The sequence below is a fragment of the Oncorhynchus mykiss genome, chromosome 26 (genome assembly GCF_057628025.1).
Source record: "Oncorhynchus mykiss isolate SJ-2025 chromosome 26, ASM5762802v1, whole genome shotgun sequence".
Lineage (NCBI taxonomy): Eukaryota > Metazoa > Chordata > Actinopteri > Salmoniformes > Salmonidae > Oncorhynchus > Oncorhynchus mykiss.
In genome coordinates, this window is record NC_143047.1 from 35,707,415 (window position 1) to 35,731,320 (window position 23,906).

General features: G+C 43.3%; 2 protein-coding genes across 5 annotated transcripts in view; one reads left to right on the forward strand and one right to left on the reverse strand.

Moving 5' to 3' along the window:
• LOC110506884 (AN1-type zinc finger protein 6) lies at positions 1–20,887 on the reverse strand. 4 transcript variants are annotated; one of them, XM_090222873.1, is made up of 6 exons: positions 20,653–20,887; positions 9,048–9,205; positions 6,555–6,669; positions 5,199–5,302; positions 1,047–1,178; positions 1–892 (listed from the first exon to the last, which is right to left on the reverse strand). In XM_090222873.1, exons 2-6 carry the CDS (start codon positions 9,196–9,198, stop codon positions 744–746), a joined length of 651 nt encoding a protein of 216 aa, XP_090078999.1. In that variant the 5' UTR covers positions 9,199–9,205; positions 20,653–20,887; the 3' UTR covers positions 1–743. The 4 variants fall into 4 exon arrangements, with proteins under 4 accessions (XP_090078999.1, XP_090079000.1, XP_090079001.1 ...); XM_090222874.1 differs by lacking the exon at positions 20,653–20,887 and adding an exon at positions 19,804–20,055; XM_090222875.1 differs by lacking the exon at positions 20,653–20,887 and adding an exon at positions 19,790–19,910.
• Positions 20,883–23,906, forward strand: part of LOC149971464 (5-formyltetrahydrofolate cyclo-ligase-like) — a 13,699-nt gene continuing 10,675 nt past the window's right edge. Inside the window, exons 1-2 of the mRNA XM_090222877.1 lie at positions 20,883–21,243; positions 23,021–23,291. Coding sequence (XP_090079003.1) covers positions 21,133–21,243; positions 23,021–23,291 — 382 coding nt within the window. The 5' untranslated portion in view covers positions 20,883–21,132. The remainder of the gene's footprint in view (positions 21,244–23,020; positions 23,292–23,906) is intronic.

Genomic DNA, 23,906 nt, shown 5'->3' on the forward strand with positions numbered 1-23,906 from the left:
TTTCAAATTTTCAAAAAATGTGTTAGAGCTTTATTCAGATCAAAGTTAAGACAGTGAATAAACTAACATAAATACAGAACAATAGATTCAGGTCATACTCCTGTGCACCCATAAATGAACTTTATAATCCTCAAACGCACAACCGGAAACATGCATACAGGCTATTCATAATCATATGATAAACATAAACTCTTTTACACAGCAGATCACACACAGTCTTTAAAATGACTCAATTATACAAAAAGGTCTGGGAGCAACGGCCCAATCCTGGTTTCTGCTCTCTCGCTGATAATGTAAAACAATCTGTTCTGTCGTCTTTGTCAGGCTACATACAGTCTAAAAGGAGGAAAGATCCTTCATGCTTTTTAACATGCTTGTTTTGGGGATTTTTTTAACACCAGAAAAACACAGCCTTTCCAGTAGTAGCCAACAAAGTAATTAAAGCCCAATTAATCAATCTAAATATTGTAACGGTTTAAATCTTCAGATTTTTCATAAACCACAACATTTAAGGGATAAAAGAATTAAAACTACAAAAGGAAACAGGTTAAGTGAAAATACATTTACAAAGACATTGTTTTTGCAGCTGACATGCATGATTTTAAAGTGTCCGATGGGAATGGAGCGTTGCTCACATTAACAACTTCAAATGAAAAGAGGAAACGGAGAAAGGAAGAGGTGGTTGATGGGTCATCTAAAAGCGCAGGCTTCCGGGTAGACATCGATTCACAGCAAACCTGCTTTCAGATCTTCTGTATCTTCTCCCCGACGCAGACAGGGTTGGCTTTCCTGATCTTCTCCGCTGCGTCGGCCTTGTAGTTGAAAGTGCAGTTGTGAACGTCTGAGTACCGGTGCATGCTGCAGAACACGTTGCCGCATCGGCAGTCGAAGCCTGGGAACACAGACGGAAGAGTTTGAAGGTAAAACAAAATGGCTGACCGCCAAATGTATCTCCAGGATATAAAGTACATACAGAGACAGAGCGAGAAAATGGGAACTATTAAGTCACTGCACTAAGCCAACAGGAGAATGTGTCAGAACCTTACCCGTGAGGCCGACTTTCTTGCGGCAGGAGAAGCAGCGATTCTTCTTGGCGGCTTTGGGTTGGTCTGAGTCCGAGGGTTTGTCCTGTCCGTCTACCGAGGCCTGGTCCGTGTCCTCGGATACCGATACAGACACTGGATGGATCACACAGAACAACTTTAGTCACACCTTTTCAGCAATACTGCTGCAGCTTTAAAGGAATTCCCAATAGCCATGCTTTTCAGGAGATGGCACTACAATTCACTGTGCTACAGACTAACGCTTCCATCACACAGACAGCGTCATTGCATTTTGGTACACCAGAAGTACATTCATTTCCAATGAAAACGCTGCGTTTGCCTTGCAGCATTGCAGAGCGTTCGGTGTGGTGCATACGGTGGATTTATCCATGTGTCAAACTGTCTGCGTAGACGACATGACAGAAATGGTAGCAGAAGGTGAATGTTGAACATTCGGAGAATACATAGCCAGATGTTGCGTACTATTTTGCACAAGGACACTGTCAGTGTGATCGAAGCGGAAGCCTACTATGCTTGTTGCCACTTAACATATTTTCAGTAGGAAATAAAAAACAGCTGAAAAACAGACATTTTTACAACACATTTGCTTTTCTTTGTTTAGATTCATTTTGAACATAATGGGTAGAAAAGCTCATCTTATCTGGCACAAAGCCAGCGCCCTTTCCCTGTCATGGAGAAGAGAAGTCACGGGGTTATTGCATGGTGCCAGTACTTGCCTTTGGGTAAACGTATCACACAGTAAGCATTCAACTGTAAGAATGAAGTGTTAAAGTACTAACCAGTTCCTTTATTGTTCGTTTCTTGATATTTTTTCCTCCTATTAACAAAGTAAACATTTTTATATACACGTGTCCTTTTTAAGTTTATACAAAACCCATATTGTACAGTCTTGACCATATGGATATGAAGGGATGATTTTTAGAAGGGGCCTGAAGATTCCAGTCCTCTCAAAGAGCTTCCTGTCTTCATTACCTTTGAATAGTAGTGGATGGGGTTTCTACAATACCCTTTCACCCATGGTGACATGGAAGATCAGTGGTTGTGGGGGAAAGGAGATAAGGAAAGGTGGCCATTGGGATTAAGTAGAAACCAAACGGAAGGAAATGTACCGAATCAGGGAGTACCTGAACTTGTCCAATAAGAAACGCTTGTTTTCATTTTTCATTGCAAAACATTTTGCTACGGTGTGCACTTATGAATACGACCCAGGTTTTGGCCACCCTTGGTACAGGGGAAGCAGCTAGCAGCTGTTCTCAGACTCTCACTGCTCTCTAGAACTCACTCAATCCACTCTCTAAAAGCTTATAAGCCATTATAACAACCATTGACAGCCGTCTGTTCTGTCTGTGTGCGTCCCAAAAGGCACCCAATTCCCTATATACACAGTAGTGCACAACTTTAGACCAGATCCCCATAGGCCATGGTCAGAAATAGTGCACTACACATTGGGAATAGGGTGCCATTTGTCGCGATTGTCCTCACTCACCCTTCTCTCCATGTGGCTCCTCTAGCTTCCTCTTGCGAGAGCTGTCCTCTGGGGCAGGCCTTCTGACTGACTTCCTGTCCTGGCTATCCTGGCTTCTCACTGGCTGACTGTCCTGTCTATCAGGGCAAGTCCCTGAGCTACCTGCTGTGCTGGGCTCCCGCTGTTCACTTTCTACAGCTGCTCTACATGGTGCTCGCTCTGCACACAGACACACACACACACACACACACACACGTAGGCACACACAGAGACATACACACACGTATGTAGGCACACAGACAAACTTTAGCGACTAGTTTGTAATTCAAGACTAAAAGCTTAACACTTTGGGGTATTTTCTACCCTTCTAACACAGTTCCTCTTTAATAAATGTTGAATTGGGTATATGTACTGTAACTGTTCTAGAAGACAGTTCTCTAGTGTTTCTATAGGTTATGACTGTAACCCCGGTTCTCTGATAGTATGAGTGAGGTTTTTCACTATGGGATACGCCCCCAGTGTATTCGTCAGAAGCCTTACTACACTACATGATTGGCTGGACGTCGAGACGTGCGAGTTGGGAAAGGGTGTCCCTCCTACCCTATAAAAAGAGCCCAACGCAACATCTGAGTCATTCAAGAATAAGCCACACCTCTTCCCCACTCATGCAAGGAGGGTGTTCTAGTGAAATACCTCACTCATACTATCAGAGAACCGGGGTTACAGTTGTAATCTATAGTTCTCTTAAGTATTAGTTTCAGTATTTCACTATGGGATATACTGACTCTCGTATTGTCAGACAAGCTTATCCTGACGACCGACTGCCCTGTGCTATATATCAAACGCTGGGGGCGTATCCCATAGTGAAATACATAAACTAATACTTGAACTGTTCTAGAAGAGGGTAGACAGAAACACTAGAGAACCAGTGTAACAGGAAGCTCCCGCGCTCAGGTCTGTTCAACGCTGGTTCGACCAATCGGATTCCACGCTTCAAGATTGCGTCGATCACGTGGACTGGGATATGTTCTGCATTGCGGCGAACAACATTGATGTATATGCTGATTCAGTGAGCGGGTTCATCAGAAGGTACAACATCGCCGATGCACTCACAGCGTCTGTTAAAACATTCCCAAACCAGAAACTGGATTGATGGCAGCATTCGAGCAAAACTGAAAGCGCGAACCACTGCTTTTAATCAGGGCAAGGTGACCAGAAACATGACCGAATACAAACAGTGTAGCTATTCCCTCCGCAAGGCAATCAAACAAGCTAAGCGTCAGTATAGAGACAAAGTAGAGTCGCAATTCAACGGCTCAGACACGAGAGGTATGTGGCAGGGTCTACAGTCAACCACGGACTATAAGACTATAAGCAAGACATCCTGGTCCCCGTCTGCTGTTCCCACATGCTTCAAGAGGGCCAACATTGTTCCTGTTCCCAAGAAAGCTAAGGTAATTGAGACAGAAACACTAGAGAACCAGTGTAACCGTTCTAGAAGAGGGTAGACAGAAACACTAGAGAACCAGTGTAACCGTTCTAGAAGAGGGTAGACAGAAACACTAGAGAACCAGTGTAACCGTTCTAGAAGAGGGTAGACAGAAACACTAGAGAACCAGTGTAACCGTTCTAGAAGAGGGTAGACAGAAACACTAGAGAACCAGTGTAACCGTTCTAGAAGAGGGTAGACAGAAACACTAGAGAACCAGTGTAACTGTTCTAGAAGAGGGTAGACAGAAACACTAGAGAACCAGTGTAACCGTTCTAGAAGAGGGTAGACAGAAACACTAGAGAACCAGTGTAACTGTTCTAGAAGAGGGTAGACAGAAACACTAGAGAACCAGTGTAACCGTTCTAGAAGAGGGTAGACAGAAACACTAGAGAACCAGTGTAACCGTTCTAGAAGAGGGTAGACAGAAACACTAGAGAACCAGTGTAACCGTTCTAGAAGAGGGTAGACAGAAACACTAGAGAACCAGTGTAACCGTTCTAGAAGAGGGTAGACAGAAACACTAGAGAACCAGTGTAACTGTTCTAGAAGAGGGTAGACAGAAACACTAGAGAACCAGTGTAACTGTTCTAGAAGAGGGTAGACAGAAACACTAGAGAACCAGTGTAACTGTTCTAGAAGAGGGTAGACAGAAACACTAGAGAACCAGTGTAACTGTTCTAGAAGAGGGTAGACAGAAACACTAGAGAACCAGTGTAACTGTAATCCAGCAGGAGAGGATTGTGTCTGAAATCCTTCCTGAAATCCCTAGGCTGAACTTTGGGCTTTCTCTACTACAGATCTCTAAGCAAATAGAGATGGGACAACAATGTGCGTCTGTGTGTAAAACCACCCCACGGACTGAGATTGACTGCAAGAGGGTATGAGGTGAAGGGTTCCCATGGTAGTGAGCCCGCATTTGGTGTGTGTGAGACCTCAGGCTATTCACAGGAACATGAGAGGGTAGCAAAGCAACAGCACTATTGTCTGAATCCTAACTTGAGAGTCGCCTGCATAACTCAAAGTCTTATGTACACCATGCATTGATGTCAATGAGAACATGTCAATTCATGTCAATGACATCTAGCACAGAAATGTGAGTTACACGCGCAGATCTCAAATGAGGATTGACTCGTCCCTGTGAGAAAAGGTTTGTGTGAAACGCGCTGGTAATACACACCTTGTATCTCTTCGGTTTTCAGGTCTTCTTCAGACTTGGCTGTCCTCTCCTCTTCTGAATGAGTAGCTGGTGCTGTCGTTAAGAGTGACTGGCTAGATACAACCCTGGGGGGGGGGGGATATAAGTGTTCAATTAGCCTAAAACATGATCCATCAGTTGGTAGTCTAGATTAGAAGACTAGCTATATACAGTATTATGAAAATGGTACACTTGAAGACTTCAATTTAATCCTATTCAGGATGTTTCTGAAAATGTACTGAAGGAAGAAGACTGACTAAAATCCAATGACATGCGACTCATTGTCATCAACTATGGCAATCATACTACAAAGCATTTCACCACTAATGCCCACCTCACTGTCAGACAGTCAGAATGATTGGCATTCACATGAGGCATTTAGCAGACGCTCTTATCCAGAAAGACTTAGTGGCAGCTGTCCACTGTGGCTTCATAATAGGGTCTCTGTGGTTATAGATAGAGCTACAAGCTTTCAATGTTGAAGCAATAAAAAGTGTATTAAAAATGGATAAAACCGTAACGACTGTAGAGAAATGAGCAGAACTCAATTCTATACAGTGATTTTTTTGACATTTCAAATCATTTTCTGTGGGTTTGAGAAAACAGTGTCCCTGTAGATTTGGGCAGGGCTAGGTACGGTACAGATTGACAAAGACAGAGCTCATTAGATAACCACAGAAGGTCTCGTGTCTTTAACACAAACACACACACTGAGTGGGGAAACGGACATGGCAAGTGGAATCTGTCCGGGGAGATGACATCACACTATTCAGACAGAACTATAGATGATTGACTTCCTTGTACTGTACTTCAATGGGGTACAGGAAGACCATGGTGCAAAAATAACCTTCACTTCCAGTGAGAAACCACTTAATGATTGACACACTAATTTAAAATGACACAACATCTTTGAATTTTGTAACAGGAAATAAATTATCCAGGTTTAAAATAATAATTAAAGCCTGGGAATCCACCGTCATACTAGCCTTGACCATACGTAGTAAGCAATGCAAGAACTACAAATAGCGACGCAAAATGATTCTACTTAGTTGCGCAGCAAAAATTCTCAGACGTGGGCAGCCCCACAGCTATAAACTGGTGTGCAAGTCTGCAGGATTGCCATGTGTTTTTTTTGGCATCGCGTACGTACAGTAATAACTATGTATATCTAGTGTACTTACGTTTCACAGGCTACTTTATTACATTCATTTCCACAAGGCCTGTGTATCCTATACTGTATGTTGCATGGCTGGCTTGGCAGCTACACCGTAGACATGGTGGAGGTGTGATCATGCTTATAGCGTGTTTCAGAGAATAGTAGCTCTATACCTACTGTACCTGTTCATCCTGGTGTCTGTGTGGGTCGTGGCTGACGGCACATCTACAGTACTGCTCTCTGAGCACTGGGCTAGGAGGGACTCCCCCAGGCTGCTAACCGCCGCCGAGGACGACACTGCAATGACAACACACGTTTCAATCAGAGCAGTCCCAAAACAGAGAGGAAGAGGCAAACGAGAGGGACGACTGGGCCCAAAATCTGTCTCCTCCAGCAGGTGCCGGTTTGATTTGATTTGTCACTCACCAAACAAGGAGGTTTTGTATGTCGGTCAATGAGTGTAGAATCTGATAGAATCTTACCCTGATGAAGACAGCTTGTCTGTCGAAACATTGGATATTAGGTTAAATTATTGGATCCTCCTAGAGTGTGGGCTCTCCTTTAAATGTTTCAAGTGTTCTACTCCGCTAGCCAGCACCTCGCCTAAATAGCTGTGTGTTTCAAGTGTTCTACTCCGCTAACCAGCACCTCGACTAAATAGCTGTGTGTTTCAAGTGTTCTACTCCGCTAGCCAGCACCTCACCTAAATAGCTGTGTTTCAAGTGTTCTACTCCGCTAACCAGCACCTCGCCTAAATAGCTGTGTGTGTCAAGTGTTCTACTCCGCTAACCAGCACCTCGCCTAAATAGCTGTGTGTTTCAAGTGTTCTACTCCGCTAGCCAGCACCTCGCCTAAATAGCTGTGTGTTTCAAGTGTTCTACTCCGCTAGCCAGCACCTCGCCTAAATAGCTGTGTGTGTCAAGTGTTCTACTCCGCTAGCCAGCACCTCGCCTAAATAGCTGTGTGTTTCAAGTGTTCTACTCCGCTAACCAGCACCTCGCCTAAATAGCTGTGTGTTTCAAGTGTTCTACTCCGCTAGCCAGCACCTCGCCTAAATAGCTGTGTGTTTCAAGTGTTCTACTCCGCTAACCAGCACCTCGCCTAAATAGCTGTGTGTGTCAAGTGTTCTACTCCGCTAACCAGCACCTCGCCTAAATAGCTGTGTGTTTCAAGTGTTCTACTCCGCTAGCCAGCACCTCGCCTAAATAGCTGTGTGTTTCAAGTGTTCTACTCCGCTAGCCAGCACCTCGCCTAAATAGCTGTGTGTGTCAAGTGTTCTACTCCGCTAACCAGCACCTCGCCTAAATAGCTGTGTGTTTCAAGTGTTCTACTCCGCTAACCAGCACCTCGCCTAAATAGCTGTGTGTTTCAAGTGTTCTACTCCGCTAGCCAGCACCTCGCCTAAATAGCTGTGTGTGTCAAGTGTTCTACTCCGCTAACCAGCACCTCGCCTAAATAGCTGTGTGTTTCAAGTGTTCTACTCCGCTAGCCAGCACCTCGCCTAAATAGCTGTGTGTTTCAAGTGTTCTACTCCGCTAGCCAGCACCTCGCCTAAATAGCTGTGTGTTTCAAGTGTTCTACTCCGCTAGCCAGCACCTCGCATAAATAGCTGTGTGTTTCAAGTGTTCTACTCCGCTAGCCAGCACCTCGCCTAAATAGCTGTGTGTGTCAAGTGTTCTACTCCGCTAACCAGCACCTCGCCTAAATAGCTGTGTGTTTCAAGTGTTCTACTCCGCTAGCCAGCACCTCGCCTAAATAGCTGTGTGTTTCAAGTGTTCTACTCCGCTAGCCAGCACCTCGCCTAAATAGCTGTGTGTTTCAAGTGTTCTACTCCGCTAGCCAGCACCTCGCATAAATAGCTGTGTGTTTCAAGTGTTCTACTCCGCTAGCCAGCACCTCGCCTAAATAGCTGTGTGTTTCAAGTGTTCTACTCCGCTAGCCAGCACCTCGCATAAATAGCTGTGTGTTTCAAGTGTTCTACTCCGCTAGCCAGCACCTCGCCTAAATAGCTGTGTGTTTCAAGTGTTCTACTCCGCTAGCCAGCACCTCGCCTAAATAGCTGTGTGTTTCAAGTGTTCTACTCCGCTAGCCAGCACCTCGCCTAAATAGCTGTGTGTTTCTTTCACCACTTGTAGCATTTGATTAACATAAAATGCAATGGCTTATTTGATAGAATATATATTTTATAATGCTTAGGTTGTTACGAGTGTACTGATATAAGTAGGATACATGACATCCTGGAAACTTAGAGAAAAAATATGTTATATTGGAGTTGTGCCTGTTGTTCATACAGGCATCTGCCCTCTCATTGGCTAGAATGGGCCAACTTGATCTTGCCTTCCATTTTTAAGACATTTCTTTTAATTGGGTATCTGCTAAATATAATGGATAATCTGTGGCAAATGTCACTCACTCAAACGAGACACTGTCTAAAGTTACAGTCACTGTCTGGTGTTACTGTCTCTATCATTAGACTTTCAAACAAACTTCAGTCGTTTTTTTGTAAACTGACTTCATTGTGAAATAGTAAGTCCCAAACACCAGCAATTGTGCTCACTCAGTCAAAAGTCAAAGAGTCCGTGTCAATATTTTGGTCTAACAGGTCTTTTTTGATTGATAAACTAAATGATCATCAATAAGATACTGGAAAGCTCTGGAATCTCTTTCCTACTCACCTGGTGGACTGACTCGTCCATTGTTGTTTTGTCTCTGGAGGAAGTCCTTGTAGCACATCGAACACATGCCATTGTTTCGTGGGTTGCTGTAGAAACCGCAGCCAGTGGTGCAGAGCAGCGGCCCTTGGTTCTGGTTAGTCTCCTGGGCCATGTCCCTCCTGTGGAGGTTAAGAGTGGAGAGATCAAAGCCATATTGACCTATCACGCCATTTCAGGATTGGCTGCTGCCTAGGTCTAAAACATGCTTAGGTATTGGTGAAAGCCAAAGGTTAGTTTCTTGAAAAGGGAGCGGAGATGGCCAGTGTGCTGTTGCAAAAGGCTATACCACTTAGCACACACTTTTATCCAAGGTGACTTTTAGAATAAGTATGTAATCCTTGTGGTAATTGAACACACACCTGTGGTGTTGCTAGTGCCATACTCTTACCAACTGACACACAGAAGCGGAAGGAAGATTGTCTTCTAATCTCTAGCCAGCTGTAGCATTGAAAGTGGTGTAAAACAAAACAAGGTGGTCACAATTCCCTAGACTTGGACTCACAAGTTCTAGAAGTTGTTTGTTGCATCACGATGCCAGAGCATTCTATGGCAACACAATGACCTAAGCACTGAAAACGTATAATCCCTTGTACTTAGGCTATCTGATATTAACACATAGGAGAGCTATGTACAGTGGGGCAAAAAAGTATTTAGTCAGCTACCAATTGTGCAAGTTCTGCCACTTAAAAAGATGAGGCCTGTAATTGTCATCATAGGTACACTTCAACCATGACAGACAAAATTAGAAAAAAAAAAATCCAGAAAATCACATTGTAGGATTTTTAATGAATTTATTTGCAAATTACAGTGGAAAATAAGTATTTGGTCAATAACAAAAGTTTCTCATTACTTTTTTATATACCCTTTATTGGCAATGACAGAGGTCAAACGTTTTCTGTAAGTCTTCACAAGGTTTTCACACACTGTTGCTAGTATTTTGGCCCATTCCACCATGCAGAGCTCCTCTAGAGCAGTGATGTTTTGGGGCTGTTGCTGGACAACATGGACTTTCAACTCCCTCCAAAGATGTTCTATGGGGTTGAGATCTGGAGACTGGCTAGGCCACTCCAGGACCTTGAAATGCTTCTTACGAAGCCACTCATTCGTTGCCCGGGCGGTGTGTTTGGGATCATTGTCATGCTGAAAGACCCAGCCACGTTTCATCTTCAATGCCCTTGCTGATGGGAGGTTTTCACTCAAAATCTCACGACACATGGCCCATTCATTCTTTCCTTTACACGGATCAGTCGTCCTGGTCCCTTTGCAGAAAAACAGCCCCAAAGCATGATGTTTCCACCCCCATGCTTCACAGTAGGTATGGTGTTCTTTGGATGCAACTCAGCATTCTTTGTCCTCCAAACACAACGAGTTGAGTTTTTACCAAAAAATTATATTTTGATTTCATCTGACCATATGACATTCTCCCAATCTTCTTCTGGATCATCCAAATGCTCTCTAGCAAACTTCAGACGGGCCTGGACATGTACTGGCTTAAGCAGGGGGACACGTCTGGCACTGCATGATTTGAGTCCCTGGCTGCGTAGTGTGTTACTGATGGTAGGCTTTGTTACTTTGGTCCCAGCTCTCTGCGGGTCATTTACTAGGTTCCCCCCGTGTGGTTCTGGGATTTTTGCTCACCGTTCTTGTGATAATTTTGACCCCACGGGGTGAGATCTTGCGTGGAGCCCCAGATCGAGGGAGACTATCAGTGGTCTTGTATGTCTTCCATTTCCTAATAATTGCTCCCACAGGCAGCAGGGTAACCTAGTGGTTAGAGCGTTGGACTAGTAACCGGAAGGTTGCAAGTTCAAACCCCTGAGCTGGCAAGGTACAAATCTGTCATTCTGCCCCTGAACAGGCAGTTAACCCACTGTTCCTAGGCCATCATTGAAAATAAGAATTTGTTCTTAACTGACTTGCCTAGTTAAATAAAGGTAAAAAAAATGTTTTAACCAAGCTGCTTACCTATTGCAGATTCAGTCTTCCCAGCCTGGTGCAGGTCTACAATTTTGTTTCTGGTGTCAGCTCTTTGGTCTTGGCCATAGTGGAGTTTGGAGTGTGACTGTTTGAGGTTGTGGACAGGTGTCTTTTATACTGATAACAAGTTCAAACAGGTGCCATTAATACAGGTAAAGAGTAGAGGACAGAGGAGCCTCTTAAAGAAGAAGTTACAGGTCTGTGAGAGCCAGAAATCTTGCTTGTTTGTAGGTGACCAAATACTTATGTTCCACCATAATTTGCAAATAAATTCATTAAAACTCCTACAATGTGATTTTCTGGATTTTTTTTCTCATTTTGTCTGTCATAGTTGAAGTGTACCTATGATGAAAATTACAGGCCTCTCATCTTTTTAAGTGGGAGAACTTGCACGTGGCTAATTGCTGAAAGTGGAAGATAACAGTAGCTACTACTAATCTGTGTCTTTGGTCACGCCCAATCTCTGACCGACCGACTGCTGAGTGTGTATGGTGTAACTCTCACTTCTGTTTCTCTGGGCCAGCCTGCCCTTGTAAGGCAGTCAAAACAACATATAGCCTAAGCGCAGAGTTAAAATGTGCTGTATTAAAAATCAGAGGAGAAACCCAAGCCTCACACTCACTCTCCTGTATAACAAGTGACAGGCTGACACAGACTTGAGAGAAGAGGGTAAGAAGAGGGGCAGGGAATGAGGCTGCTTATGGATATGGGTGACCTAGAGACAGAGACTAGAGAGCAGGGAGACTAACTACAGGTCAAATACAGCCTAGAGAGAGACTAGAGAGCAGAGAGACTAACTACAGGTCAAATACAGCCTAGCGACAGAGAGACTAACTACAGGTCAAATACAGCCTAGAGACAGAGAGACTAACTACAGGTCAAATACAGCCTAGAGACAGAGACACTAACTACAGGTCAAATACAGCCTAGAGACAGAGAGACTAACTACAGGTCAAATACAGCCTAGAGACAGAGAGACTAACTACAGGTCAAATACAGCCTAGAGAGCAGAGATACTAACTACAGGTCAAATACAGCCTAGAGACAGAGAGACTAACTACAGGTCAAATACAGCCTAGAGACAGAGAGACTAACTACAGGTCAAATACAGCCTAGAGACTAGAGAGCAGAGAAACTAACTACAGGTCAAATACAGCCTAGAGAGCAGAGAGACTAACTACAGGTCAAATACAGCCTAGAGACTAGAGAGCAGAGAGACTAACTACAGGTCAAATACAGCCTAGAGAGCAGAGAGACTTACTACAGGTCAAATACAGCCTAGAGACAGAGAGACTAACTACAGGTCAAATACAGCCTAGAGAGCAGAGAGACTAACTACAGGTCAAATACAGCCTAGAGACTAGAGAGCAGAGAGACTAACTACAGGTCAAATACAGCCTAGAGAGCAGAGAGACTAACTACAGGTCAAATACAGCCTAGAGAGCAGAGAGACTAACTACAGGTCAAATACAGCCTAGAGACTAGAGAGCAGAGAGACTAACTACAGGTCAAATACAGCCTAGAGAGCAGAGAGACTAACTACAGGTCAAATACAGCCTAGAGACTAGAGAGCAGAGAGACTAACTACAGGTCAAATACAGCCTAGAGAGAAGAGAGACTAACTACAGGTCAAATACAGCCTAGAGACAGAGAGACTAACTACAGGTCAAATACAGCCTAGAGACTAGAGAGCAGAGAGACTAACTACAGGTCAAATACAGCCTAGAGAGCAGAGAGACTAACTACAGGTCAAATACAGCCTAGAGACTAGAGAGCAGAGAAACTAACTACAGGTCAAATACAGCCTAGAGACAGAGAGACTTACTACAGGTCAAATACAGCCTAGAGACAGAGAGACTAACTACAGGTCAAATACAGCCTAGAGAGCAGAGAGCAGAGAGACTAACTACAGGTCAAATACAGCCTAGAGACTAGAGAGCAGAGAGACTAACTACAGGTCAAATACAGCCTAGAGACTAGAGAGCAGAGAGACTAACTACAGGTCAAATACAGCCTAGAGACAAAGAGACTAACTACAGGTCAAATACAGCCTAGAGAGCAGAGAGACTAACTACAGGTCAAATACAGCCTAGAGAGCAGAGAGACTAACTACAGGTCAAATACGGCCTAGAGACTAGAGAGCAGAGAGACTAACTACAGGTCAAATACAGCCTAGAGAGCAGAGAGACTAACTACAGGTCAAATACAGCCTAGAGACTAGAGAGCAGAGAAACTAACTACAGGTCAAATACAGCCTAGATACAGAGAGACTAACTACAGGTCAAATACAGCCTAGAGAGCAGAGAGACTAACTACAGGTCAAATACAGCCTAGAGACTAGAGAGCAGAGAAAGTAACTACAGGTCAAATACAGCCTAGAGACAGAGAGACTAACTACAGGTCAAATACAGCCTAGAGAGCAGAGAGACTAACTACAGGTCAAATACAGCCTAGAGACTAGAGAGCAGAGAGACTAACTACAGGTCAAATACAGCCTAGAGAGCAGAGAGACTTACTACAGGTCAAATACAGCCTAGAGAGCAGAGAGACTAACTACAGGTCAAATACAGCCTAGAGACTAGAGAGCAGAGAGACTATCTACAGGTCAAATACAGCCTAGAGACTAGAGAGCAGAGAGACTAACTACAGGTCAAATACAGCCTAGAGAGCAGAGAGACTAACTACAGGTCAAATACAGCCTAGAGACTAGAGAGCAGAGAGACTATCTACAGGTCAAATACAGCCTAGAGACTAGAGAGCAGAGAAACTAACTACAGGTCAAATACAGCCTAGAGACAGAGAGACTAACTACAGGTCAAATACAGCCTAGAGAGCAGAGAGACTAACTACAGGTCAAATACAGCCTAGAGACTAGAGAGCAGAGAGACTAACTACAGGTCAAATACAGCCTAGAGAGCAGAGAGACTTACTACAGGTCAAATACAGCCTAGAGACTAGAGAGCAGAGAGACTTACTACAGGTCAAATACAGCCTAGAGACAGAGAGACTAACTACAGGTCAAATACAGCCTAGAGAGCAGAGAGCAGAGAGACTAACTACAGCTCAAATACAGCCTAGAGACTAGAGAGCAGAGAGACTAACTACAGGTCAAATACAGCCTAGAGACTAGAGAGCAGAGAGACTATCTACAGGTCAAATACAGCCTAGAGACAGAGAGACTAACTACAGGTCAAATACAGCCTAGAGAGCAGAGAGACTAACTACAGGTCAAATACAGCCTAGAGACTAGAGAGCAGAGAGACTAACTACAGGTCAAATACAGCCTAGAGAGCAGAGAGACTTACTACAGGTCAAATACAGCCTAGAGAGCAGAGAGACTAACTACAGGTCAAATACGGCCTAGAGACTAGAGAGCAGAGAGACTAACTACAGGTCAAATACAGCCTAGAGAGCAGAGAGACTTACTACAGGTCAAATACAGCCTAGAGAGCAGAGAGACTAACTACAGGTCAAATACAGCCTAGAGACTAGAGAGCAGAGAAACTAACTACAGGTCAAATACAGCCTAGAGACAGAGAGACTAACTACAGGTCAAATACAGCCTAGAGAGCAGAGAGACTAACTACAGGTCAAATACAGCCTAGAGACTAGAGAGCAGAGAGACTAACTACAGGTCAAATACAGCCTAGAGACTAGAGAGCAGAGAGACTATCTACAGGTCAAATACAGCCTAGAGACTAGAGAGCAGAGAGACTATCTACAGGTCAAATACAGCCTATAGACTAGAGAGCAGAGAGACTATCTACAGGTCAAATACAGCCTAGAGACAGAGAGACTAACTACAGGTCAAATACAGCCTAGAGAGCAGAGAGACTAACTACAGGTCAAATACAGCCTAGAGACTAGAGAGCAGAGAGACTAACTACAGGTCAAATACAGCCTAGAGAGCAGAGAGACTTACTACAGGTCAAATACAGCCTAGAGAGCAGAGAGACTAACTACAGGTCAAATACAGCCTAGAGACAGAGAGACTAACTACAGGTCAAATACAGCCTAGAGACTAGAGAGCAGAGAGACTTACTACAGGTCAAATACAGCCTAGAGACAGAGAGACTAACTACAGGTCAAATACAGCCTAGAGACTAGAGAGCAGAGAGACTTACTACAGGTCAAATACAGCCTAGAGACAGAGAGACTAACTACAGGTCAAATACAGCCTAGAGACTAGAGAGCAGAGAGACTTACTACAGGTCAAATACAGCCTAGAGAGCAGAGAGACTTACTACAGGTCAAATACAGCCTAGAGACTAGAGACAGAGAGACTAACTACAGGTCAAATACAGCCTAGAGAGCAGAGAGACTAACTACAGGTCAAATACAGCCTAGAGACTAGAGAGCAGAGAGACTTACTACAGGTCAAATACAGCCTAGAGACTAGAGAGCAGAGAGACTATCTACAGGTCAAATACAGCCTAGAGAGCAGAGAGACTTACTACAGGTCAAATACAGACTAGAGACTAGAGAGCAGAGAGACTAACTACAGGTCAAATACAGCCTAGAGAGCAGAGAGACTAACTACAGGTCAAATACAGCCTAGAGAGCAGAGAGACTAACTACAGGTCAAATACAGCCTAGAGACTAGAGAGCAGAGAGACTAACTACAGGTCAAATACAGCATAGAGACAGAGAAACTAACTACAGGTCAAATACAGCCTAGAGAGCAGAGAGACTAACTACAGGTCAAATACAGCCTAGAGACTAGAGAGCAGAGAGACTAACTACAGGTCAAATACAGCCTAGAGAGCAGAGAGACTTACTACAGGTCAAATACAGCCTAGAGACAGAGAGACTAACTACAGGTCAAATACAGCCTAGAGACTAGAGAGCAGAGAAACTAACTACAGGTCAAATACAGCCTAGAGAGCAGAGAGACTAACTACAGGTCAAATACAGCCTAGAGAGCAGAGAGCAGAGAGACTAACTACAGGTCAAATACAGCCTAGAGACTAGAGAGCAGAGAGACTAACTACAGGTCAAATACAGCCTAGAGAGCAGAGAGACTTACTACAGGTCAAATACAGCCTAGAGAGCAGAGAGACTAACTACAGGTCAAATACAGCCTAGAGACTAGAGACAGAGAGACTAACTACAGGTCAAATACAGCCTAGAGACTAGAGAGCAGAGAGACTTACTACAGGTCAAATACAGCATTGGCGTAGGCTAACAACTTGATTTACAGCTCACTTTTTTGTTATACACTAAGTCAGGGTTCCCCAACTGGCAGCCCGCAGTTCAATTTATTTGCCCCCCAAGTTTTCTGAGCAACAAAAAGGGACATAAGACTAAAAGACTAAAAACACCAGCAAATCAGCTCCAAATTAACTTGAGATCTTTTCCAAAGAATTTCCACACATAATAAAGAGATATGTAATCATACACAAATGTAAGCAAGGTTTGAAATGACTATTTTAGTCAAATGATATCTGTTTGGGCTTCTTGCAGTCAATTTGCACGTTTACAGTAATTATGTTCTGGCCCCCTGACCATCTGCCTGCTGCTGAATCTAGTTGATGATCCCTGAACTAGGCTATATAATTGAGCCTAATACAGTCTATGCGGCCTCATTTTCTGTGCGGGGAACAGCATTAGGCCTAATTCGATACAGGCTACTGCTCCATAGCCTACACTCTTTGTAACACTTAGGCTACTATGTCAAAACATCAAAGAAGCCACAGAAATGAAAACTCTGCTAATGTGGCATAAGCTGCATAAGCATGCATCCCAAATGACATTATATTAGGCCCTGCTCAAAAGTAGTGCACTAAATGTTTATGCATTTAACCAGGAAAGTCAGTTAAAAACAAATTCTTATTTACAATGACAGGCTACATCGACCAAACCGGGACAACACTGGACCAATTGTGTGTCGCCCTATGGGACTCCCAATCACAGCCGGTCGTGATACAGCCTGGAATCAAATCAGAGTGTCGGTAGTGACGCCTCTAGCACCGAGATGCAGTGCCTTGGACCGCTGCACCACTCGGGAGCCCAAATATAGGGAATAGGGTGCTATTTGGGACGTAGTCTAAACTAAGCCTGGATATGGTAACACTGATCTGGGTAGTAGTGATGTAATGGTGCATCTGCTGGGTTGGACATCTGGTGTATGGTTTAGTACACTGCCATTTCCTCCATGGGAGACAGGGTAGGGAGGGCTGCTCCACTACCCTGAGAATGCATAGGAAAATATACAGAACGCATAACAAGTTTAAGAGCGCGTGGACGTGTGACACCAAAGTGTCGTCAGCATCGTACTGGGCTCTTAAGGTAATACGGAGAGGACATCATTTGACTTCATCATCCTAAATATTTTATATAAACACAGAGAGAGACAGAGAGAGAGAGAGAGAGAGAGAGAGACACAGAGAGAGAGAGAGAGAGAGAGAGAGAGAGAGAGAGAGAATAATCCAGTGGTAATCTCAGGGACTGTCTTTAATCAGGGTGGATAGCAACCACTCACAGAGGGGCTGAAATACCAAGATTACCATGGTGAAAAGAAAGCGAGCCATACAACAGCAGGTTAACTCAATGAAGATCATGCTAACAGTGAGCTGAGATTCACGCTCTTTCTATTGCTACAGCCTGAAACCATAGACCGCCTATAGGCTCTCCTTTTGCTCAGGTCTTGTGCCACGTTCAGAATTTGTGCCGTGCCTGTGTGATTTTTCTCCTTTGATCTGAAATAGCCTACTGGTGGAAGAGACATGAAGAGGTCCTAAGTAAGCATTTCGTTGGACGGTGTATACCATGTGTATCCTGTACATACGACTAATACAACTTATCCAGAGCCCGTATTTATGAAGTGTCTGATCTAGGATCAGATCCTGCCTGTCCATAATAATTTGATTCATTATGATCTGAAAGGCTAAACTGATCCTAGATCAACACTCCTACTTTGAGACACTTGATAAATACAGGCTCAGATCTCAGGTTCCGAAGATCAGCACCATTCCATCCTTCTCAATATTACTGTAATTAAAGTCCCCCCTCGCTCCCCTTCCTTACACCAATCATTGCCCCAATTCTCTACCCCTGCCCCCCTGATGCCAATCTCCAGATGAATGAGTGAGATTTCATGATGGCCTCCTCTAGTCTAGATTATGTTATGCAATCTGCCATTTAAAATCTACAATAGTAACAATCCCACACTATGCCCACACACACGTGAGAGAGAAACACACACACATCATCAATGCATATAGACCGAAATCAGATCAAGCTTGAGTAGGCTACGTGGAAGCGATAAGTGCTGACTTCACACACAGCAGGCTACTTTCTCAGGTTGAACATAGAAACGATGTGGACTGTCTTTACAGCAGGCCAATGAGATGCTCCAGTCCAAAACAATGGCACCATAGTATTCCCTCCATAGCCCCACGGGCCCTGGTCAAAAGTAGTGCACTATATAGTAAATAGGGTGCCATTTAGGACCTACACCTGGTGAGAGGTGAATCATTCAGAGAACAACAACCATTAGGCCTACCTGGGGCTGAAACTATGTCTGGCATGCCATCGTTACGCAGTACAGTAACGGATCTTTAACGAACATGGTGAGGAATCCAATATGTAGACTAGCCTGAACATCTTCCCTAATCATACATCTTAGCTAACAGGTAAGAGACATAAGGCCCATCTAAATGCCAAAACATGTGTAGACCTACACATTCAGTTTAGCTGAAATCTGGAAAACAAACGTATGAACTCCAGCTGAAGCCTTGTTGCACACATCACAGCAGAGGCTAAGGACAGTGTTATGTCATTGGCCTAGTTGTGCAACCACAGTGAACCAGTTCAACAAAGACTGACACACAGTCACTCATGACTATAGGCTACATGCTGACTCTCACACAGATAGGCTGATATATTCACCTTGGCTGTGGAAAGAACTCTCTCCTCTACTAGCAAGGATGTCATCTGAGGGTATCGGCCAGGGACTTGTCATCTGATTCCATGTATCTAAAGTGGCGTAATGTGGTTTGGGGGAACCTATATAACTAAATAACTGTTCTTATAGGCTGGGGTAATAGCCTACTAGTGTTGTTTGAATAGGCCAACACTATCCAAGTCACAGGAACCCATAGCCTACATCCACATGACATCACAGGTGTTAGCCTACATTATGATTTGCCATTGGCTTTGTTTATTTAGCAAGTAAGCTATCATTTTAACTGAACAGCTGTCTTACAGTAACACTGGGCCTCTAGTAGTAGATGGACCTAGCAGCAACAGAGGAAGTATGGGTCCTCCATTGAGACTCAAAATAGTCCAATATAAGCTCCGAGATGCAACAAAGCGAAGGGCATTGTACGATAACATAAAAGCTATTTGAGTGTCCTAGTCCCAAGCACATTAGCTACAAAAACAAACTGGGGAAATAAATGCTGCCATCAACTAGACAACATTATACAAACATTTAAATCAAACAATGAAAAGTTGCAACAATGAACCTAGTCAGTAGCTCTTACAGTAGCTTGCAGTGAGCGCAGTAAATTGCGATTAAAATCACACGGAACTGTGTGAAAAATTGTTAGAAATCCCCAGCCTAGCCTGTATTATCGTTTCACTGCCTGTCTCAACAGTGCCCAGTATTGTTCGGATAAGTGTATCATTGTAACAGGCAACTTAGGCAGAGAAAAATAACGTTGGTTGAGAATAAACCTGAAATGGGTGTCCATCACAATCATGTAACTTTGTATTGGACCAACCTCAAGAAACGTACCAATTTCCCCCTCTCTCCTACTCCTCTCTTTCTTCGTCTCTACACCAGCAGATTACATCCGACATCATACGCAGAATGATCCCACAACGTAATTTACTCAACTGACTACACATAATCCATTGTCATTGGCTGTTTGTTTAGTAAACCACGCCCATATATATTATCGTCTTGCACAAATTAAACGTCAATCATTTACAGCCTTTTAAAAACACAGCTGGTTGGACAGGGTATGTGAAAGTATACACCCCGAATACAGCAGTGACAGAAAACAAGTATAATAACAAATTGTCACCAGCCATAACGTAAATGTAACGTTAGCGACCTCTTAATTAGCTGTCATTTATCATTGTAACGTTAAGCAAACGTTATCTACTGTACGTCCAAGAAGTTGTTGACATCAACATGATTATGATGTAGTTAACTGCCTATGCATCTCGTCTCTACTGACCTATTATAGTTAAAATCCAACTTTAAAACAGGGAATGTAACATTAAAAACAAAAAGTATCTAGCTAACGTTAGCTAACATCAAGTGTTAAAGTTTTGTGCAGGCTAGCCGTCCTTGGATAAGTGGACACTAACCTAGTTTTCAAGGACCGAGGTCATACACTGTATGATACAGTTACAGTAGCTAACTAGCTAACGTAGTAGCACTGGCAGGATAGTATATCGTGTATATATAGTCACACTAACGTTAGTTAGATAACTTAGCTGTACCAGAACATTAGATGCTGTAGCTAAAAAAAGATCCAAAGCATCGTTAAAAGTTCGTGCGATATCTACTGGCTAGCCAGCTAGCTACACAGACCTATCAGTAGCTAGCTAGTTTGAACTGACGTTGCCTCCTTACCTTCTGTTTAACGTTATGCTTCTACTCGTAAGTAGCTAGCCCACGATAACTTTCTTGGACTTCGGAAAAGACTAGCTAGGTAAGAAAAACGAACGACCACGATTGTAGGCTTGCTAACTCTACGCGGTGTTGTTGGGTATGTCTTTTCTCGCCTCTCGCCTACCCCCGACCAGACACTGTCTATTTGTTACTTTTTACACTTCAACTCCGACTGTTAAACTGGCGGTGACGTCACAGACAATCCGTCACACGTCACTGGGCTGTCAAATAATGCCAGTGGGGTAGTGTGATAGCCATACAGATAGATAGATAGGTAATTATGTTATTGCAGTCTGTTTAATGATTGATTGGCGTGGCTAGCTGAGTCCAATCCAAATGTAGAATTTGCTCATTTCAAGGCCAGCCTAACTTGCTGCCTTCCCTGAACTCACACACATTGCAACATTTTTATCTTTGGACACGAGTTTTACATTAGCCAGCATGGCCGCCTTGCGTGCAGCCAAACAAGCTATGAGGAGAGAAATAAAGAAACGAGTAGCTGCGTTGGACGATCAAGAGAAACTTCGCCAGTCTCGAGTCATTTCGCAAAAGGTAACTGCAATCATGTAACAAACAACTGGGTATCACATTTACTGTGTGCTAGTGTATTTTTTTTTACAACGCTACAAACTCATTTTGTGTATGCATGTGTCCTGTCGTCATCGTCGCGTGGCCAATAGAGCTCACCAGTTTGTAGTCCTAAAAACCGGAAATCTGTTTCGTTCAGCCATTCCAATGGGAAATTGAATGCGGAAAAATGGGGTTCTGGGATAAATGTCGAAAATTAGATCTGAGATTAACACAGGTTTATGGTGCTTTCAAAACAAATGGGAACTTGGAAAAAATAGATCAAATCACGACGTCAGTGATCTTCATTTCGGAAATTCGGTGCTCTAGAAGTTTGGACTTGGAATTCCCAGTTGACCTTTCCAAAAAAAAAAGTTCGTTTTTCCACTCAGAAGTCTGAGATTTCCGAGTTCCCAGTTCATTTGAATGTTGCATTAGGATATCCGGTATGTTTTGCTCTATGAGATAATATCACATGACCTTTATGAATTAGGAAGCCTTTTATGCGCCTTTTCAGATAATTTTTGGGAAAACCACAAAATAATGTTAGTTGATGGAGATGATCTCATAGAACAAACATTTAAGATCTCCTAAGCCTGTGTTTACTGCATACCTACTTTTCGGGCGTTTATCCCAAAATTAACGACCAGTGGCGTCCCCTTGTGGTGGATCCCAGGTGGGGTGTGATGGCCCCCCTAGGGGGTCTTACCCAACCCGGCCATGGACCCCCAGCCCACTATCGAGGACCCCCCCCCACACCTCCATCAGCACCTGGTAACCTGTGTGTGGCTAGACAGCCTGTGGAGCCAAAGCCTGATTTAGTGGGAACCAGGGTAGAGTTGGTGCCTCTAAAAACATGCCATTACTATTGTTCTCTATAGCTACTTTTGTGTTTAGTATTGTCAAGGAGACAGAAGACACCTAGCCATGAATGCTTTCAATTATATGTAACTTCTCTTTTACTAACAGATAGACAATATTGCTTTTAAAATAATCAAATAGCTCAAACAATTTGTTTGTCAAATGTCTCCAGTTGGTGACCTCCTAGAGTGTTAAACTCAAATCAAATCAAATAAAATGTTATTTGTCACATACACATGGTTAGCAGATGTTAATGCGAGTGTAGCGAAATGCTTGTGCCTCTAGTTCCGACAATGCAGTAATAACCAACGAGTAATCTAGCTAACAATTCCCAAAACTACAACCTTATACACACAAGTGTAAAGGGATAAAGAATAGGTACATAAATATATATGAATGAGTGATGGTACAGAGCGGCATAGGCAAGATGCAGTAGATGGTATCGAGTACAGTATATACATATGAGATGAGTAATGTAAACAGAGTGGCATAGTTAAAGTGGCTAGTGATACATGTATTACATAAGGATGCAGTAGATGGTATCGAGTACAGTAAATACATATGAGATGAGTAATGTAAACAGAGTGGCATAGTTAAAGTGGCTAGTGATACATGTATTACATAAGGATGCAGTAGATGGTATCGAGTACAGTATATACATATGAGATGAGTAATGTAAACAGAGTGGCATAGTTTAAAGTGGCTAAACTGGCAGTACCTTAATGCTGTAATCATATAATTACCAGTCTAACACCTCATACCTAATTACTTTCATAAAACCCAACGGCACATTTTGAATGGTTAATTTACATGCATTATTTGATGTAATTTTCTCCGTAAATAACAGGGAAGTAGAAAAACTATGCCTACACTAACCCGTTTATACTCTCCTCTCAACCAGCTCTTCAAGCACCCCAAGTATGCCAGGTGTAAGCGCATCGCTGTGTTCCTCAGCATGCACGACGAGGTGAGAACAGAGGAGATCATTCAGGACTTGTTTAAGCACGGTAAGACCTGCTTTATGCCCAAGTACTTGACTCAGGGCACCAGTAACCACATGGACATGGTGAAGCTCACCAGCATGGAGGATATGATGTCACTGCCTCTGACTTCTTGGAATATCAGACAGCCTTCCGCCGCCGACAACACCAGAGAGGAGGCCTTGGAGACAGGTTAGTGTTAGTCTACACACACACACATATACACACACACACACACACACACACACACACACACACACACACATACGCATACACACACACACACACACACACACACACACACACACACACACACACACACACACACACACCCAACACACAAGCTTTTTGCCCTGTTGCTGCAAGAAAGAAAAAAATAAAAAATCACAAAGAAGAAGATATTGGAGTCCGTCCACTTTGTGTGAGAACCTATTCTATTTTTCTGTGATCTCTTTATTGGTTTTACACAACAACCAAATATCCTTTATATCCTACCGAGTCAGGTAAGCGTGATGGCACCTTCTTTCAGTACGCACATAGGGCCACACACACGCACAGTGCTTAGTTTTCGTGATTCATTTTTTACTTTTTGGGGAGTAAAAATGTATTCTCAATCAAAATCCTATTTTCCCTAACCCATAACCTTTAACCTAACTCAAACCCAAATGCCTAACCTAAACCTAACTCCTAAACCTAACTCTTAAGCGTAAAATAAAATGTTAACAAATTCAGGACATGAAAAAAGTTCTGACTGTTTTCCTACCTTGTCAGGACATTCCGGTGACTTGTCAGGACATTATGGACCTG